Here is a 14738-nt window from a genome sequence, read left to right as displayed (position 1 = left end):
AAAAACACCCACAATTTATTTTGTTTATTTGGGAAAAAATAGAATTGTCTTTTCACAAAGGTTTCAATCCAAGCACCAAGACAAACGCAATACACAGGAAAGTTTGAACAAAGCACATGAAAAACATTTTATAAAACATTTAGAACATAAAACGAGCTTTTTTTTTTTTATATATATAAACACATTGATACAGGTGCCCCCTTAGCATGAGACATGGAAGATGACTTGTTTCCTATTTGTCTTAAAGCTGTAGTCCACAAACACACTTCTGTAAAAGCTTAGCTGGTATGCGAATTTCAAAATTTGAAACAAGAACAGCATAGTGACTACATAAAGAAATAAACATTCATGTTATATTTTTTTATACAAAATACAAATTAATACTGTAGGAGGAGGAGGCGTATTGTCCAGTTGACACAGATTGAGATGAGGTGCATCGTTTAGCTTGTATGATTACACAACTGGTTCACCAAAACGGTCAAAGTGCCACTTGCGAGTTCATGTTAGAGCAATATGTCATTGTTGACATTAAAAATGAAGCGCTCAACAAAACGACAAGGCAGGATGTCCACTTCCTGGTCCCCACTGTGTTGCAAAAAAAAAAAAAAAGTTTGGTCCTTCAGTGTCTCCTCCTTACACAACATCTGAATTGAGTGTTACAAGTGATTGCTGGACACGTTTCTGGACACGATAGTAATAATCCAAGTTTGCCCAATTTTTCCAATAAAGTCTCGGCAGTAAGCGCTTCAAGAAACAAGAACGAGGTCATGAAAATATGCAGAAACTGTAATCCTTCAGCATAGGAGTGCTCTAATCACATATATCAGTTTGCAGTTCTTAAAGTTTGTGTATATTGAACTGCTTATCTGGGAAAATGCAAACTCAGCTGTTCCAGGTCTGGCCATGTAGCTTTAACATGCTATTTGACATGTTTATTTACATCCCGTAAAATGGAAGCGATTGTCCTCATGACCGATTCTCTCGATGCAACAGGGACGATCTATGGAAAGAAAAACAAAACAAAAAAAAACTAGTTTTTAACGCGTTTTTAATATTTAGGTCAAAGTGCTGAGTTTGTGTGTGGACTCACCGGAGAGATCGACGACTGTCCTTCTCCATGTTGTTCTCCGGCCCTTCGCTCTCATAAGAGGCCAAATGAAGCTCTGCACAAACAAATCATCACACACAATTTTCAGTCATTGTTTCAATGGAGAACAATAACTTCGGAACAAAATAAGCCTGTCAGTCATGGTATCAATGTACTAGCCAATCTTGTGTGCCCCCCCCCCCCCAAAAAAAAGAAGTTGAACAGGACTGACCATCTTCGGCGAAGACCGGCGTGGTGACAAGATACTGGAGGATTCTGCGATCTCTGTCAAACGGACAGATGACCTGACGCCAGACCAGGAACTCGCTCACCTGCTTCGCCAGCTCCCAAAGTTTCTAGAAACAAAAACAAACAAAAAAAGCGAGTTACTGTGAGTATAATGTCAATGACATTCAGCATTGAGTATTTTACTTAGCCACAAGGGGGCGTTATTACATTACAGTACTGTGTAAGTTTATTTTTTTAGGCAGGCGCTGATTCTGAAATTTGTCAGACAAATGCCAAAAACTGATTAGTCAGCCAATTATTAATAAATAAATAAATAAATAAATAAAGATATACAGTTAATAAAATAACTTATTTTTTGGTCCCTTAATGCTTTCAACAATACACATATGGCAGAAGATTAAGTTTTTTTTAAATAAGGTGATTTTTGCATATTTTAAAATAGGTAACAGACAATTAATAAACACAGATCTGATTTCTGGCTCTCAAGTGGAACAATCTGCCACATAAGTGTATATGTTTAAAAAAAGAAAAAAAGAAAAGGAATTAGATAATGCCAATGGAGTTATGTGACAGTTACTCTCACAATGAAATGTAATATTTGCATTATTTACCAGTTTTTTTTTGTTTTGTTTTTTTAAATCCATATAAAATATTACTGACACTTGTGGAGTTGTGTGTTCTGTCAGTGTAAACAGCCCATATCTGATATGCATCACTTAGAATGTACATGGAAATTAAATTGGGAAAAAAAAATACTTTAAGTATTTTTTACTAAAATATTATTGAAATTATAAATAAATACATTAATTATTAATAATTAAATAAATTGAAGGAATACTTGACTCACAGCCATTTTCAGCAGTAAAAAGCTAATATTGTGTTTATAATTAACTTGTAGCTTCATTATTTTTCATGTACAACTAATGCCTTTAAAAAGTATTTTTTTTACTACTTTCTGTCGACTGATGACGGCATCACCTGTGCTGAGGAAGTAGGTCACGACCAATTATGGCTCAGTTTACTGACCAAATCCAGAAAGCAGGTGAGCCATGATTGGCCGTTACCTACTTCCTCAGCACAGGTGATGTCATCATCGGTTGACAGCAAGTAGTAAAATTACTTTTTAAAGGTATTAATTTGTACATGGAAAATAATGAAGTTATCAAATTCATTCTGGACAAAATATTACAACTTTTCACTGCTGAAAATTGTTCAATGAGTCAAGTATCCCTTTAAATAGACATATAGGCATTAAATTGGGCCTGTAGAATAAATCCAGCCTCAGTGTGTCAACCAAGCATAGAAGGTCACTTGAGTGGCTGACCAACCTCAAAGTTGATGTGGCCGGTGGGCAGTTTGCTGGCGCAGCCTTCATTCAGGAAGTAGATGTCTTTAATGAGCAGGCTGAAGAAAGGAATCACAATCCTCTCTTGGACGCTGTGTGCGGTCTCTGACCTCTGGGTGGCGCCGCGGAGCGCCGTGCGATAGTTGCTGAAGTTGCTGGATGGGTCCATCTGGTGCTGAATGAAGACAGACGCAGGTGACGTTATTAGACAATTGCCAAATAAGCGCAAGTGTTTTAATGTCACAGCACAGTGGGATGGCCTTTAGTGCGTGCGTGCGTGCGTGTGGGTTTTTCTCACCTCGAGAATTTCAAACTTGTCAGTGTTGACTTTACTCCAAGTCTTTTTCAGTCTGGCAACAGGACTCATGTTCATCCCAGCTGAGACACCGCAAAAAGATCAGATTTAGCACCGTTTCTGGTTTTCTCTAGGGCAACAATGTTTCACAATTGCATAAAACGCCAACAATAATGTGGCAAAATCTCCTTTCACAAAAGCTGCCATTTCACAGCTCTGAATTATAAATCACGCAAAGACGGACCAGAGGGAAAGACCTTCTGTTGATAAGCCTGTGGCGGCCATTGCAACAAAGTGATTGTTGTGAACTCTGTCACGCCAACGGTAGCTATTTAAAAATCCCGCCCTGAGGCGGCGTTGTGCCTGCTTTGTTTGGCTCAGTGGAAACAAGAAATCAGCACAAGAGCGGGGTCAAAATGGAAGCTGTTTGAAAGGCTAATTAGATCGAGCAAGGGTATGAAAACGATGTCACAATAGGCATGATCAGCATGGCTGAATCCATTGCGGTATTAGCCTTCAGGTTAATAGTCAGTAACCATACAAAATTATTGATCTAGCAAGTAAGTGTGTTTTGTTCAGCCATTTAGCAAAACAATTATGACAGCTGCACATTAAAACAATAATAAATAAAAATTCAAAGCAAATACTCACTGATGATGGCCATGAGGGAGTTAAAGTTGCCAATGTTGAAACACTCTTGTGCCACATCGATGAAGAACTCGATGATGCGCGCTCTCTGTTTCTTTTTCACCGGCTGGAATGCGAAAACACAAGAGTCAAGCAAACGAGTCCCAAACACCTCGATAGGGACCTCCTGTGACTCTGTCACAAGTGGACAATGAACGCACCATACAGATTTCAGTGGCCACAAGGTAACTCAGCCTGTTGAACCAGTTCACGTACGTCTCCAGGTTGCTGGTCTTGCGCTTTCGGAAGAAACCCTGAAAACAACACAAGATGGGAAGATTGGTTAAGTCTTAAAAATGATCCACCATTTTCTATGGTGCTTATCCCGTTAAGGGTAATGATACATTATGTGCCAATATGCATGTTAATGATACTGTACATCTAATATCAGGGTTTGTGCAGATATTAGCAAAAGTAATTTAATGCTTTTTAAAGCAACAGAAAACTAATGTAATAATTTAATGCCCATCTCACTGCATATACACACACACATATGCACACAAATTACAAATATGTACTGTTTGTACATAAGACTGTCAGTCGATTACAATTCTTTATTGGACTTAATCAAGATTTTCATAGTTGTGATTAATCAAAATTAATCACACGGTATATCTGTTCTAAATGTACATTAAAATGTGTGATATTAAGTGGACAAATTTAGTTCCAAAATACATTGATACAGTAATTTTATAGTAAGTAATTCATAAAGTTATTTGAAGTTTAATATATATATTATATATATATATATATATTATATATATATATATATATATATATATATATATATATATTTTTTTTTTTTTTTTATTTTTTTTTTTTAAATCACATTTATTATTGCTAAATTGTGATATAGTGACTCCTTTGCACAATGTTTTATGTAAAATAAAGCATGAACAACAATGTTACTACAACAATTGTATTTACATTTTTAGTGTCTCTGCATATCACATTTCATGCTTATTAATATCATTTAAGGCCTTAAATTTAGCAAAATCTGTTTAATGACTTTTAATGTTTTTTTAACGACCAATGGAAACCTTGAATATAAAAGTTGTATATGTTAAATATGAAGAAACAAGTGCACATCCATCTACTGAGTCTCCAAGTAACAATATTCATATCTGTCACTTCGCTGAGCAATACAAGTATTGGCTTGGCTGAGTTGAATGTCATGATTTTTTCATCTTGCCTATGTTAATTATAAATGACAAAGACAGGCTGTCTGCCTATCTCTCACTTCCTGCTGGACGGGATCTTGAGAGCCCTCACTCCCACTCAAGCTCTCCTACACAATGAAATCTGTGACGTGGCTGCTGTTTTTTCCCCCGTCTCATTTGCATCTGCCTTCGCATCACCTGGCTTACATGGGCTGTTTTTTTGTTTGTTTTTTTCTTTCCTAGGGGCATTTTGCTAAAGGAACTTTCATGTAAAAAGTTACAATTAGGTCCAGAAAAATAGCAGTAGTGCGCTTCAAATTAAAGCTCAAAATACTTGTAATGGCTAATATTTCATTTCATAAAACATATTGAGACGCCTGTTACATATATTCCAAATCAAGTTTTTGGTTGGAATTTAAGGCTGTTTAAACAATACCAGTGCCCGCTTTGTTTACAAACTCAAACATTTCCTGTGTAAACTAAAAAAATGCTTCAGGATTTTAAAACTACTCGGCCTTGATGTAATCCCCGAAATGCTTACATAACAGCGGCGGCACACTGCTATACCTCAAGACTCTTCCTCATACTAACCCTTGCACAAAATGGTCTTATATAACTGGCGAGCTGGCCGACACACAATGACAGAGCGCCGGTCCGCCGCTGTGCCGACTGCAAGGCACCCTTCAGCTGACTCACGGCACCGCTCGCACGTCAAGACGCACGCAGAGCGGTTTTTGCCCATTGTGTTTGATGCGCTTTTAAAAGCTACTTCAAATAAAAACAAGTTGAGCGAAATTCACACTCGACAGCCAGGAGGAGGCTTCATGTGGTTTGGGAAAGCAATTGAATCGCTCCAAATTAGATGCAAAGCTAAGGACAAAAATAGAAGAAGAAAAAACACTGAAATGAACTGTTTGCTTTATTTGATGTTGTTAATTACAAACATGACTAACCACACGCAGAAAGTCGCTGCTTTTTAAAGAGTAAATAAATAGCGTACGTTCTTAGCTATAAAAAAATGATGTGTCTATGTCTGTTGTGTAGAGTTGTTGCTCACATACGCTACCTTGTGGTTCTCCAGCGGATCCTTCAAGGCGAAACTCTGAATAAACTCCTCAGGCCCGATAAAACTCAGCCTATCCTGTGAAGGGAAGTCAGAAAAAAAACACAAAAAAAACAAACATGAACAACAATTAATACCAGGAGGGGGGTGCTAATGAAACGAAATCTTAATACTACAAAAAAAGTGCACACTATTAACTTATTAAAATACAAATTAAAAAAAGAAAAAAGAAAAAAAAAGCACACGCACTTATAAATCCCAATACACACGTGCAAAGAACCAAAAAGTGTTTACCAGTTCAATGTGTGTCAGCTGTTGAGCGAGGATAAAGGGGTCGTCGCAAACGCTCAGTACGTCACTTCTTAGCGCCGATTCCCTTTTGCTCTTCAGGGAGGCGGGACGCTCGGTCGCCACGGCGCTCAGCGCGGCTACCGCCTCCTCGTACTGGCCGAGGGCAGACAGGCGTTTTATCAAGCGCTGGGTCATCTGCTGCATGGCTCGCCATGAGTACTGGTGCAAACAATAACATTTCAATTATAAACACAATTAAAAATAAATGAAAATGATTTCCACACTTTACCCCTGTGTTTGCGAAGAAAAGGCGTGGAGTAAACATGACACTAACCTCGTCCCCTCTAGCAACGTGGTGCGTCATGTCCTTGAGACAACGCATCATCCGCTCGTCCCTGAAGTCATACGGGAAGGTCTCGGTCCACTCGGTCAGCAGCTGAACCAGCTTCGGCGCAACTTCGCGGAAACGGATCTGGAATAATATCACGTGATGTCATAAATGGCTTTGTCCAACTAGGTTTGTTTGGCAAACTCGTAATAGTTCCTTCTTATCTACATCGTTCGACTTTGTCCCTTCAACAAGTACAATCTATAAATGACTTGACCTAAAAAAAAATTTGCCTTTTTTTTTTTTTTTTTATCTCCTAAAGATAAATTATACACAATATTGGAAAAACATGCAATATGGGATATAGTTTTTGAGTATCACGATATCGATATTTTTGCGATATTTAACATGTACCTGTGGAAATAACATTTTTGTTATCAAATGAAAGAATAACATTTTTTTCATGTGGCAAAATAAGCAAGCTCAATGTGTTCTTAGTTAATTAATTGTAATTACCCTAGATAAAGTTAACTATTGGATGGTGATGCACATTTGAGTTTGTGTCTGACTGATCAAATTCAGGTCAAAGCAAAAAATTCCATATGAAAATGATTGCATGTCTTTGCGATATGAATCTTGCATGGGCCAAGATTGCAATATCGATATTTTTTCAATATATTGTCCAGCCCCGGCACCGTAGATTAAGAATCACTGATCTAAGCAATCCAATCAAGCCATAAAAGAAAAAAAAACAGGGTTGAAAACTTTGAGCTGAACCTTAATGTCATTGCTTACAATTATGTAATCTTTCAAAACAACTGAGTGCGTGAGCGTTATAATTCTCATTAAACACAGATGACCATTGTTTCAGCATACAGTATATATTTGTGTGACATTTTTGTTTGTTTTATTTCTTATGTAAAATATGTGACTTAGCTCAATAAAACAGTCGTGTGCAAAGTATATGTATGTGTGCCTTTTACTTCTTATCTGCGGAGAACATAAATCTGTTCAAATGGTAACAATGTGGGAACTCTTATCCATTTGCAGACAGACGTCAAATTGTGTGTGCGTGTGTGTATAAAACGGTGTGTAAATAATCCGCCCACCTTATCCAGCAGGGTGTCTCCAGACCGCTGCTGCTCCACACACAGGTGACAAACCCGTGTCATGAGCTCGTAGGGGTGCAGGAAGAGGCGAGAGCTCAGCAGGAAGGTGAAAACGTACGACCTCTGACCATTTGAAGGACACAGAACAGAAAGAGTGAGGCCTCAAATATAAGGAGCATGTTTCGGACTACAAGAGAGGGCAAGTGACTTACATCGGGGTAGTAGTCCACAGTCGGGACCAAGTGTTGGATCAGCGCCTCGAGAGACGCTGAAACCAAACTGTTGTCGTGGTAACACATTTCCCCGTAGCTGGCGGTGATGCCGTTTCCGTAAAGACGACTTTTGGCTGCGGCGTTGCTCCGACAAGACTTTTCGCTGCCGCTGCTGGTGCTGGTGCTGGTTTGGCGGGCCACTCGTGCAGGACAGGTAGTGCTGTGTTGGTGCGGGCTGTGAGGCTGCACGCTGGAGTATAGCTTGTCCGAAACGGTGCTCCTGCTGCTGTAATGACGCTCTTTCGTGCTCACCGAGTCCGCGTGTACACCGCAATACATGCTGTGAGCGTGCGGTATGTCATATGGGTTCTCGGCCGTTGAATACGCTCCATTGTAGACACTTTCCTTGGTGGTCTTTACAGAGGAACAGTGGCGGTATGGGTTGTGCGGCTGCTGGTAGTTGTTGTTGCTGCTGCTGCTGTAAAGTCCGCAGGTGCTGAACTTTCCGGCATATGGTGTGATGGGAGGCATGATCACCTGGGGAGAGATCAGAATAAAGAAACTATTATTTTTCTAAATCTTTAATTCTTTTCATCACTTTCAATAAGAGTTTTTTTTGTGTGTGTTTTATTGACATCAGTTATGCTCATGCTAAATAAAGCCTTGGTGAAAATGAACTATGTTGAAATGAGTTGAGGAGCTTCATTCATTGGTTTTCCACCATCTTGTGGCAACAATATATAATTGAAAATGCATTTTGGGGGCGTGTCAATAACGGATTTTCTCTGTTTGCAGCAGGGTGATGACGTCTCTACCCCCCATGAGAAGCAGGGGCTCACTGAAAACATATTTAAGGTGAAGTTAAGTCAAAAACCTTCTTTACACAAAGTTTTTATGCGGCTCCATTAGTCTAAATGCTGGACTACTGCGTTTTTGGAATATGAATTTGGCAGCAAAAGCCAACCATTTTTATCTCAGACGGCGGCCATTTTGACACTTTCTGTCGACTGGAAATGATATCACAGTTGTTCAGGGCTCAGTAAATGACCAATCAGGGCTCAGCTTGCGAACATCACATGATCTAACTCTTTCAGAGGTAAGTCCCGATTGGTTGGTAGTGTACCTGAGGCTAGATTTCATTTTCAGTCGACAGCAAGTAACAAAATGGTCGCCACCTGAGATTAATAAAAATGGGTGGATTTTGCTGCTTCACTCATATTCCACAAACACAATATTAAATCAGATGCCATGTTTAGACTCATTGATGTGAATAGACATAGACCATATTATTGTAAAGATTTTTTTTTTAGTGCTTTAGAAATAAAGTTGAGTTTTACAGTAACAGTATTTGTAATAAATCCAAACTAAATGGGGGAAATTCAGATTGCTGATACATTTTAATTGCCAGAAGACACAGAACTAAGTAAACAGAACTACTAATTGTGTCTTGGTTTTGGTTTTCATGCTAACCTAACCACCAATAAATGGTGTATTTTAAATGTTCAGTTTAAGTTAAAACCCTATGTTGGGCTGGCCTAACTCACAAAATCCAGTTCTTGTGCAACCTGTTGACTATACCGTGCTTGGAATGTGGTCAATCTTTAAGTGACATTGGCAGGTTGTGCAAATATTGTGAAAGCTGATCATTCAAAGTAGAGACTAAAAAGTGTGTCAAAGTAATTACGCTTAAGTCGCATAATTAAAGCCCGGCCTCCTCTGTGCATTCCCTTGGGCTTAGAACTTTGTGAAGACATCCCATGTGGAAATTTACTCTGCCTTACAACATGTTTTTATCCTATTTACACCTTTTGTGCTGCAATTGCACTTTTGTCGCTTTGGTAGAGAAAAACAACCAGGCAGACGCGCTGTCTTCGGACAGCAGTGATTTTATTGTCTTAATGGTGAAGATAATTGGATCTGAGGAAGGTAAGCTGATCCTAAATCACCACCCGGGCATGCTTTAACTCTGGAGCCATCCTCATCCTGTCTTAGTACCATATGCCAGTGTAAATCAAGCCGGGCTTACACACACGCACACACAAGATGCATACCTCAAACACTGATGTGCATATCCAGCGTGTCAGAAAAACCAAAGCCCAGAGGAATCCACCAAGCTTTTGTTTGACCATCACACGGCCGACGGAGACTCTGCTTCAGCCAGTATCATGCACATACTCTCTCAGGCAAACACACTTGGCGGCAAGCCAGTGCCAGCCAGTCCAGCGGCAGTTTGTCTACTGAACTCTGCGATCATTCTGCAGTCATCCTCATAACCAAGTTAAAAGATTACTGTACCTTTAACTTGCAATACATCATCTGGAAAAGACCATAAAGCGGTCAACTCCACATGAAAATCAAACATACTTTTTTTCTCCTTTCAAGCTTGCTCTTAGTCTAAAACATTTGGCTCTTCTGAGCTGAATTCCTTAAACGTTGACCCCTGTGAAATTTAGTACTTCCATAATGCAGCTTGAAATCTTACACTAAATTGTAGGTTGGACAACTTAATGATGACATTGGGAGCATAATTTAAAGTTAGCATTCTCTATGATTCTAAACTCCGAAAAGACTACAAACAACCCTTAAGAAGCAATTTGATGTGGGAATAAAAGTACAATAAATGCTCCAACTAAAATCCATAAGTATACAAGACTCTCTGTTTCTTCAATGATTATGTTAATGTATACGTTTTAAGTTGATTCACCCTTTAATCTGAACAACAGACAACTTTTCTGTAGGCCAAAAAGTAAGCAGTCTCAGTTCATCAAAAGGTTAAAAGTGAAGTTAAGGAGGAGCTGTAGGCTATCATCATCATCATCTAATGGATCTAAACAAGCTTGTGTGTGAAGCGTTTTGAAGGAACACTGACAATACAAAACAACATTTTGTTTTTAAATTCAACATGTGATATCTTTTGAGGCCATTTATGCTGCACAGACTTAAAAGGTAAGATAATGTTTTTCTTTGTGTTGAAGACGCGCAAAGGCACTCGTGATTGTCAAATAGTTTGGAGACACCTCCACGTGTCTTATGGCAGCATTAATCTGATCAATACGACACAAGGGTCCTGAAATTTTTGAGTGATTTGCCAATACATTCAAAGCTAAAGGGAAAATGATGTACATTATGACATAATTCATATTACATTCAACTTTACAGCCAAATGCCCATGTTGTGCATTTAAAAAAATTAATCTGTTTTTGAGCATGTATGGACTGGTGTGGTCTGGTGAGTGACATGGGTGTCAGCAAACAAGTATGTATCAGTGGCAGCAATGTGCTTATTAAGCATTAGTTTTCTCACTGTTCAATAAATCGATTAAAAATGCAATGGCGGCAATGTCTATCCGTGGTCCCTTGCGAGGAGGGTGTTACAATACGAGCTAGCTAGCAATGGTAGGCTTATCCAACATCGATATGTTACCTTGTGATGTTGTGGTACACACTGCACTTATCTTCCTTGAGAAGTGTGAAATGATCCCAAACTTTGGACATTCTGTATCTCTGAGACTATTTCCTCCTGGCTCGCTGCCACTGTGCCATTTGTTTAGACCTTTTTTGGTTAATTAGTTGAGTAAACGATCACTGACCATCAGTATTGTGGCATTAATTGTTGACGTTTTTAAACGTCCTTCCTGTTTTGAACGGTTCCAGGTTTTGTTTTGCGTCATTGTCCAAAACAGAATATTTTTCAGTTTTGAGTTTTGCTCTACAAAAATATTTTTGGTGTGTGTGTCAGCCAGATTTTACTGCAGATAGTCTGATAACAATCCCTGAACCTTCGGCACGCTACTTTGTCCAAATCACATTATGAGATTTACCACAAAAAAACAAAAAAAAAGGTAGAGCAAGCTATGTCGAGGGGTAGCGGATCTGGAGGATAAAAGGGGGTGGTCTTCCGACAATGGAGGTATTATCTGTCCTGTCATGGTGTTAACAATCACACAAAGACCCGCGGGAAGCGATCAGAGCAGATCACACACAGCAGCTTTCACACACCGGCCATTGCCAGGCTGTGTGACGCCGCCGCGCCGTTTGGAGACTCACATCAGTTTCACATCACTCAGAAATTGTACAGCTTATTAACCTCGCATATATCATCTGTGCTGACCTCATAGACTGTAAAGCCACGCTTGTATTTGCTCAAGGTCCATAAACAAACAAGCATTTGTGTTGGTGGCGAGGAAAGATGTGCCTATCGAAACTTATTTACAGATCTGAGCAGATATGACAAAGCACACACTCTGAGGGGCAAAGGTCAGCTGCAACTTAGATTTTATTATGTTAAGCATGAGCAGCTGGCTCGACTGTAAATTGCCCTCAATGAAAGCCAGTAAACATCTACATGACCCAAAAACAGTTGGCTGCAAAACTGTTGCATAAGATAGATGGACTTCGTCCAACTAAATGTTAGCCATTCCATAACTACGTAAATGTAATACGTAACATGTATGATCCCAGTACGGAGGGCAAGATAGAAAGCTTTACTTCTCAAGGTGTGATCAAACCTTTCCTTGGTCTTACTTTGCACCTCATGTACTTTGGCACTAATCGGCTATAACAGGTCCATAAAGGGGAGGCTTGTTTTTCTCAAGGCGAAACCTTTACAGTCAGCCCTATTAGTAATAATAAACAAGGTTAAAGTCTAGGTACATCACACACTCATGGTTTCCTTCACGCGATGAACCTTTTAAAAACAGACTGTGAAGATACGCACAAATCACTTGCTTTTATCAACCTTGCCCGCCAATAAATAAATAAATAAATAAATAAATAAGGAATTGAGGGAGGGGGGAGATCGAGGCTCACCTACTCTGTATGGCTAAGGCAGCTAAATCTTCTTTTTTTGTTGTTGTTTGGGTGGTATCATCGATGCTGAGACATGTTTCGGCAACAGATCTCAAGCGTCACTTAGTTCTAGCTCTTATTTGTCTTCTCCTTTCAGCATGAGAACCTGCCTTCGTCTCTTTACACCCACCATCTGATTTTTTTTTTAATGTCTCACAACGCCACCTATTGTCGCCATCACCTGTATGGAAGAGCCAAATGGAGACAATAACCTAATACATATTTATTGATTGGATTTGAAGCTTCTGTTTTCTATTCCACTAACACAGATACATACATATCCATTATATATTGTCCAATGTGTGTGCTGCACACATACACACAGTACACACAGCCCTGAATGATCTGGTAGGCTAGTACAGTATTAACCTAGAGTCAGGGGGGGATAAAGACACATTATCTCCTCTCCTACGAGGATATGATAAATCCAAGCTTTGCACATGGGCTTTTGCCCACTCACTCACACGAAAACAATGGCAAACCCGATATACACAAAAAGAATGAGTGCGGATGTGTCACTTTAAAAGGTGAAACAAGATTATTTTTAGACCAGGTGGAGCACAGGGGATGCTTTCTTGCTACCTTTATGTAAATAATTAAGTGGTGGGGTGTAATTTTAGGGCTTCCGTGCAGTCTGTCAGGTAGGCTGAGATGAAAAGTAAAAAGGGGAAAAAGAAGGCGAGAGGGAAAGCCTTTTAAGCATTTTTTTTTTTTTTTTTTGGAATGCAACTTGGCCAGGAGTACACTCACTTTTTATTCTCCCCATTTCTTTTCCCTGCAGGCACTACAATCTGTTATTCTCTCTTTCACTCGCATACACAACCACACACATACACACACGGGCACCATGCCTGGTCCACATTATGGGCTTGTGAGTGAGTCAGAACACAGTTAAGTCAGAGCTGCCTGTGAGAAGAAAAAAAAAGCCATGCTGTGCAACCACAGTCCCATCACAGGTGCTGGAAAGTCATGCTTGTTTGTGTGGGACTACAAACCTAATTATAGCCTCTTCGTCGTGGTAAACAAATAACAACAAATGGGACAACTGTATTTAAAAAAAAAAAGCATGTGCCTTTTCCACAAGTGTACATAAAAAGTTTGACGCTTACGTAACGAAGTTGACACTCGTGTGGATGCTTGAATGGAAGTAAGACTTTAAAACAACACAATTAACGACAGTAAACAGTAACTAAGTGTTAGCGGGACACATAAAATGCATCTGGAGTTTATAAAAGCAAAACAAATTTGACGCAATGAAGTCGAAGCACACTTAACTGCCTACCTTTAATGACGTAGCTCAACGTCCGAAGAGCCGTTAGAAGGCAAAAGTAGCCAAACTGTTCGTACTTTCCGCCCGGTTGCTCGGACACTCTTATCACTGGCGGATAAAGCTGCACGGCGTGTTCAGTACTGATAAGTCTTTCATCAGGTTATCCGCGCTGTTCTCTTCTCCAGAAGTGTCTCATCTGCTGTTATTTGAGTCGTTCTCAAGCACTGGCGAGTGCGACTCGTAATGACGCTCTACAAGGCCTATTCAAATGACACCCACAGAGCCGCGAAACCTGACCAATCATTGCTCAGTAGGCGGTTCCCCGAGGCGCCGAATGGACGAATCGCAGCAGCAAATGAAAAAAATCGAAATCTACCAGAGTGTTGATTGGCTTGTTGGCCTTTTTTTTTCTTTCTGTTTTTTTTACCCTACTCTTGGAGACGGCAAAAAAAATTTTTTAACTAAATTTGGATAAAGTTGGACTAAATAAATAAATGAATAAATAAATGCTTATGAAAACGTTGCAATCTAAACGCATTTCAAGTGTCTATACTACTATCGTCTTGACTCTTGCCACAACAGTTTGATCACAAATAAAGCAGATTTTACATTTTTTTCCCCACATGACTTGTATAATTACATTTTCACTTTTAAAAAGTGGTATAGAAGATGAATGGTAATGAATTGAAATGCCATTAAAGGGGAAGTCAACTCAAAAATGTTCTTTAGAATAACCTGTTCTTTGTGCCTCCACTAGTTTAAAGTAAACACTGCATTCTGATTACAACTCCATTT

General features: G+C 39.4%; 1 protein-coding gene across 3 annotated transcripts; it reads right to left on the bottom strand.

The window, feature by feature from the left end:
* Positions 1–9: 9 nt before the first annotated feature.
* LOC144002439 (ras-GEF domain-containing family member 1B-B-like) lies at positions 10–14197 on the bottom strand. 3 transcript variants are annotated; one of them, XM_077497660.1, is made up of 14 exons: positions 13956–14197; positions 13783–13826; positions 7827–8363; positions 7615–7737; positions 6512–6649; positions 6181–6396; positions 5890–5964; positions 3825–3917; positions 3628–3730; positions 2980–3059; positions 2665–2856; positions 1320–1443; positions 1091–1163; positions 10–1000 (listed from the first exon to the last, which is right to left on the bottom strand). In XM_077497660.1, exons 3-14 carry the CDS (start codon positions 8355–8357, stop codon positions 967–969), a joined length of 1782 nt encoding a protein of 593 aa, XP_077353786.1. In that variant the 5' UTR covers positions 8358–8363; positions 13783–13826; positions 13956–14197; the 3' UTR covers positions 10–966. The 3 variants fall into 3 exon arrangements, with proteins under 3 accessions (XP_077353786.1, XP_077353785.1, XP_077353787.1); XM_077497659.1 differs by lacking the exon at positions 13783–13826; XM_077497661.1 differs by lacking the exon at positions 13783–13826 and having other exon boundaries at positions 1320–1392.
* Positions 14198–14738: the final 541 nt, after the last annotated feature.

This window comes from Festucalex cinctus, chromosome 15 (genome assembly GCF_051991245.1).
Source record: "Festucalex cinctus isolate MCC-2025b chromosome 15, RoL_Fcin_1.0, whole genome shotgun sequence".
NCBI classification, from domain to species: Eukaryota; Metazoa; Chordata; class Actinopteri; order Syngnathiformes; family Syngnathidae; genus Festucalex; species Festucalex cinctus.
Note: the sequence above shows the minus strand (reverse complement) of the source record. Positions and strands in the feature narration are given on the sequence as shown.